The sequence below is a fragment of the Eschrichtius robustus genome, chromosome 9 (assembly GCF_028021215.1).
Source record: "Eschrichtius robustus isolate mEscRob2 chromosome 9, mEscRob2.pri, whole genome shotgun sequence".
Lineage (NCBI taxonomy): Eukaryota > Metazoa > Chordata > Mammalia > Artiodactyla > Eschrichtiidae > Eschrichtius > Eschrichtius robustus.
The window spans coordinates 40,590,009-40,596,024 of record NC_090832.1 but is presented as its reverse complement, the minus strand read 5'-3'; the positions used below and the strand labels follow the sequence as shown (position 1 = coordinate 40,596,024).

The 6,016-nt window shown below is 42.1% G+C and overlaps 1 protein-coding gene across 1 annotated transcript; it reads right to left on the bottom strand.

The window, feature by feature from the left end:
- Positions 1-210: 210 nt before the first annotated feature.
- On the bottom strand, positions 211-1,655 carry LOC137769311 (large ribosomal subunit protein uL4). The gene has a single exon (XM_068551122.1). It carries the CDS (start codon positions 1,599-1,601, stop codon positions 285-287), a length of 1,317 nt encoding a protein of 438 aa, XP_068407223.1. The 5' UTR covers positions 1,602-1,655; the 3' UTR covers positions 211-284.
- Between the last annotated feature and the right edge of the window lie 4,361 nt (positions 1,656-6,016).

The window sequence follows — 6,016 nt, the reverse complement described above, 5'->3', positions numbered from 1 at the left end:
GGACAGTTTTTCACTGAGGTCAGCAGTGAGCCTCTGGCATCCTGATACTTACAGACTTCTTAGTGTGACAATTTTGGCATCAATTATCCAGAGAGAAGCATTGTCAGTGCAACAGGAATTGGCCCATGTCAAGCTGACAGAGTTACACTGCCAGCTGAGGGGGACTGCTGGTGTATAAGTCTTTTTTTTTTTTTTTTTTTTTCTCACTGCCTCTTTGATCAGGTCTTTATTCAAAATTAGCTGTCCAAAATGATTTGACCTTTACCAAATAAACAAATTTAAGTTTATGAAGCAGCCTTCTTTTCCTCTGTGGTGGGTTTCTTTTCGGTGGGTTTCTTTTCTGTGGGCTTCTTTTTAGCAGGCTTCTTTCCCGCTGCTGGTTTCTTGGTCACTGCAGCCTTTTTTCCCACCAAAGCCTTCTTTGGCTTCTTTGGCTTCTTCAGCTTCTTAACGCGAACAGCCTCTTTTCCCTTCTTTCCCACCACAGGCTTCTTGCCTGGAATCCCCTTCTCATCTGATTTGGCTTCTAGTGCTGCTGCTGCCCTATCCATCCGGATTTTGTGGTTCTTGGCCTGGCGAAGAATGGTGTTCCGGCGCATGGTCTTTGCATATGGGTTTAGCTTCAACATGATTCTCAGGTTTTTCAGTGGATTCTTCTTCAGGACTCTGCGATGAATCTTCTTGCGTGGTGCTCGGAGGGCTCTTTGGATCTCTGGGCTTTTCAAGATTCTGCTAAGGTCTGTATTGAGCATCTTGTGCATGGGGAGGTTGTAGTTACTCTTGAGGGAGGCAGCTTTACGCCAGGTGCCATACAGCTCATCTAACTTGCGGAAAGCACTTTCAGTCCAAATGCAGAAACGTCCCACATGCCCACCAGGAGCAAGTTTCAAAATGTTCAGTTTGCTTACATTAAGCAGAGTAATTCCAGGGATGTTTCTGAAGGCCTTGATGATACCATTGTCCTCATTATAAATGATGCAGGGTCCCCTGCGCTGGATACGGCGACGGTTTCTCATTTTGCCTTTGCCAGCTCTCATTCGCTGCGAGGCGTAGACCTTTTTGATATCATTCCAAGCCTTAAGTTTCTTCAGGAGCAAAACAGCCTCCTTGGTCTTCTTGTAGCCTTCAACTTTATCTTCAACCACCAAAGGAAGTTCAGGAACTTCCTCTATACGATGACCTTTAGACATGACCAGCGCTGGTAAAGCCGAGGCAGCCAACGCAGAGCAGATGGCATATCGTTTCTGCGTTGTATTCACTCTGCGGTGCCAACGTCGCCAGGTCTTGGTTGGTGCAAACATGCGGCCCCCACGACACATATTTCCAAAAGCACCCTGGCCAGAACGGTGAGTGCCGCCACCTCGAACCCTGGGAATTCGAGCCACAGCTCTGCCAGTACCCCAAGACTCAGCACTGGTTTGATGACCTGCTAATTCACTGACAGCATAGGGCTGTCTGTTGTTTTTGCGCAAGTTGGTGTGAACAAAGTTCACAATATCTGGTCGAATGGGAGCCTTGAACACAGCAGGCAAAGTGACATTTTTGCCAGATGACTCCCCCTTTTCAGAGTACACTGATATAAGTGGACGAGCACACGCCATGGCGGGGAGAGGAGAACGCCACGCTCCTCTCAACCCGGCGGCTCCCACAGGAAAAGCGGTGTATAAGTCTTGTTGCAAGGAAGCCCAATATTCGTTTGGCTTTGTCTGATAAAGAAATAAATAACATTTGTGATTCAGGATCATATTGCAACCTTAAAAAGTCTATGAGTAACAAAATTACGAAACATGATTCCAAGAGTGTCAATATTTTTTTCTCAGCATTCAACTCAACTTTGTTCTTAATCGGACAGACCTCACTGCCTGAGTATGTCAAATTCACTTTTTCCTTTCCTTTTTGGATGGCAGTGCATGGAATGCCCTTGTATAAACACAGCTAGGGCATGAGCACAGTTCCACTTCATTTCCTCAACTCTGTTTTGCTCTTCCCTCATTCTCCTGTGTCTGCATTCCTTGACAGTTGGTGGATTCAGTCAGCATCACGCAAGAAGGTATATAGAGGAATTTATAAAGTAAAGGCCAAGAAATAAATTCAAGCTAAAATAATAATGATTAAAAAAAAGTAGGGGAATTAGTCTGGGTTCTCCAGAAAAACAGAAGCAATAGGCTGTATATATAAAGAGAGAGATTTATTTTAAGAAATTGGCTTATGTCATTGTGTAGGCTGGCAAATCTGAAATCTTCAGGGCAAACTGGCAGGCTAGGGACCCAGGAGAGAGCTGACGTGGCAGTCATGAATCCAAGGGCAGTCTGAAAACATCACTTCCTTCTTTCCTCGGGGACCTGAGTCTTTTTCTCTTAAGGCCTTCAACTGATTGGATGAGGACCACCATCTTAGGAAAAGTAATCTACTTTACTTAAAGTCTACTGATTTAAATGTTAATCACATCTAAAAAGGACCTACACAGCAACATCTAGACTGATGTTAGACCAAACATCTGGGTACCATAGCCTAGCCAAGGTGACTTATAAAATTAACCATCATAGTGGGATATTCACTTACAATAACTGAAAGAACATTCAGGCTCTAAATTTTAGTAAACAAAATACATTTTACTAAAAAATGAAGAAAATATAATTGCAAACGTTTTTAAGTCAGTAGAAAATGAGTATGATATCAGCCAGCGCTCTGAGAATATTGCAGGACTCAGGCCAAAAAATTAATATAAATCAAACTCTCCTACCCCGCTTTTGAATTCTATTTTGGATCATCTCTTAGAGTCATCTTTGAGGCCACTCATGATAATTTTTTTTCATATTTTCTTCTAATGAATTTTATTGCTAAAATTCGTTGTTTTGACTCATGAACATAACAAAAATATGTAAGGATAAAACATACAACTTTCATTTCACATATTCCACACATTACTCACATTCAAAAAAAATTTTTTTGAGCTAAATATAGCACATACATATTTCAATATAAACGATATACAATTATGTCTAAAGCAGAATTTAAATGAGCTTTGGGAATAAAAGTAAGCACTTTTAATTTTATTTCCTGGGCATATTATTATCTCAATCCCTAAAAAACGATGAGACATTCCAGGAGTTAGCTGAATTCTAATGACTCTTCTAAATAATATCGAAAAAGCTTGGTTTGCTGTTTTGATTCCTGGATTTTCAAAATTGTTTACTTATTAAGCTTTCTTATTTGATTTCTAATAGTTGGATGGAATTATCAAAGATGCAACCAGCTTTCCCAAATGATTGAAATAAGAATCTACCTAGTGGCAGACGACTAGAACAAATTTTTTAAAATCTATCTTATTTCAATAATAAAAATCTTGAGTTAAAATACCAAAAGTATATTTGACTGGAGATAATCAGCAGTGAGGAGGTGGAATGAACTTGAATGTGTAAGCAAAGGAGTAGGCGGAGCAAGAAAATGAAGGAAGTGTCACCAAGCACAGGACGTGTCACACTTCTGACCCTGTTAATTTAAATTGCTAAGCAAAATAAATGCAACTCTTATCGTCAAAGCACTTCATAAAAGAAAACAAAATTAAGTACCATAATATTAGGGTGATTCCTATTTTGCTGTTGAAGAAACTGATGAGAAACTCTAATGACCTTTCTAAGGCTGCAGTTGAGCTTTGACAAAACTGGGATTAAAGAAACAGCTCCCTGCCCTGTCTTTACAGGCACTTCTCTCCCCGGACCCTGCAAACCAGTACAAATGAATCATCAAGAACGTTGGCAATCTGGCTGCCACATGGAAATAAGCGAGCCGTCAGGCAGTTGGTGGTTCAGTCTGCGTAATGCACAGCATAAATTCAGCAGCACTGTCTCAGGTTAACCCAGAAGATGAATAAAACCCTGACAGGCACAAAGAGATGTTCAAAATATTTTCAGTGCCACCTCAGAAAAATTCAAAACAAAGTAATAAAAGGAAAGTTGATCTGTTTGGAGCACTGCTCAGGAATTACAGGCTTTCAGTGCTGAAATCTCCCTGAGGAAAGCTGTCAATCCTAAAAAATGCACCCTGTTTTAGGAAGACTGCTTTCCGAGGCAACTTTCTGACTTGATTTATTTGAGCAGTTGGTTTTTCCTTTAGGCATTTTGCTGTTAATTTGCAACATGGAAATTAAATGGTCTTGGGAGCTTCATACACATTCTTGTTTAAGAAAAACTTTGTCTTACAAAGTCATGGAGTTTTCTTAAATAGACCAGACAGTTTGTAGCTGTTTGGCCACAGAGATATGTTTTGTGGCTGTGAAAATTTCTGCTAACACAGACACACAAAGGGCACAGGGCCATGTGGTCTGGGCCAAATACACATCTCTTGCCCTCACTTTCTCTGCAGCCACCAAATCCATACATGGATGGGACATGAATTACATTTCAGTTAGTTCCATTTCCCCTAGAGTCCGAAAAAGTTGAACATTTCGCTTGGCTTCCTTCTGAATAAGGTATTTTCAAAGCAACACATACCAGATCTCACATAACTGTCATTTACCCGGACTGCAGAGAGTAAAATTATCCATTAGGCAAATCACAGACACTGTTAATATTTCCCTTGTTACTATTTAATGATGATTTTTTAAGGATTTCTGGTCTCCAGAAGAAAGATGGCTGAGGTTACTATAGAAGACAAGGAGAGTGTTCCCTTGTAATCTGTAATATTTTCCTAAATTAACAACCACAAGGATATCAGAAGCAAGCGGGCCTGAGCCACTGTGGTCCTGCTATAGGCTTATGAAATACATGACCTGTCACATCATGATTTTCCCTCCCCAGCTGCACACGCAGTGTCAATGTGCCTTCTCTCAGAGGGTGTCTTAAGCGCCCTTTTTAGTTCTTATTTAGAGAAGTAGATAAAGGAAGGTGGGAAAATATTTATGAAACGACCAAGAAATAGTCCTGCTTATAAGACTTGTTTCTCACTGTTGTTCTTTGTTAGCCAACATGAGACTTTGAGGCTTGTGTTCCTGTCTTTCCATTTAGAGACGCTGACTCTAGTCAGAGTAGGATCTCCCCTGGAGGAAGGCCCTGGGGAGGAAACCCACTTTGCACAGGCAGCAAGCAGAGTGAAGGTGCGGTGGACTCTTAGAGTCAGCTGCTTTGCCTGGGGTGCAGGCTGTGGGTGCAAATCACACTGCGTTAATACCCTGTGTTGGTGAATAGAGAAGCTGCAAGAAAGAAAGGGAGGGGAAAAACCCACAGGAGTGTAATACCTGCATCCACTGATACCTGGGCTCATCAAACGTAGGCGGTGCTCATTGAAGGATGCCAGGAAGTACTCGCTGATTAATGTTTTCCATACTGACCCCAAATCAGAGATTTCATTTAGTGTTTCTTTCTTTTTTTCTTTTTTTAATTTATTTATTATTTATTTTTGGCTGTGTTGGGTCTTCACTGCTGCCACGCAGGCTTTCTCTAGTTGCGGCTAGCGGGGTCTACTCTTCGTTGTGGTGCACGGGCTTCTCACTGCGGTGGCTTCTCTTGTTGCGGAGCACGGGCTCTAGGCGTGTGGGCTTCAGTAGTTGTGGCACGCAGGCTCAGTAGCTGTGGCTCATGGGATCTAGAGCTCAGGCTCCGTAGTTGTGGCGCATGGGCTTAGTTGATCCACGGCATGTGGGATCTTCCCGGACTAGGGCTCGAACCCATGTCTCCTGCATTGGCAGGTGGATTCTTAACCACTGCGCCACCAGGGAAGTCCCTCATTTAGTCTTTCTTGAAGGCCTTTTGGCGTGTGCTAGTCACAAACTAAAATACAAACAGCTATGGGAAGGATGGGGCGCATCTCTTAGGAGGAATTTACATGACAATGGAAAATGGCCCCCTGTAAGAAGGATACAAAAATGAGGCTCCCAGAATGACAGAGAGGAGGGTAGAAAGAAGTGGTAGAACCCCTAAGATACCATATCTGCTTTTGCCCAGGAAACCTATGTCCAGAACAAGTGGCAAGCTTTCAACAGATGACAAGAGATTGAGCTATCCATCATCTAGACCAG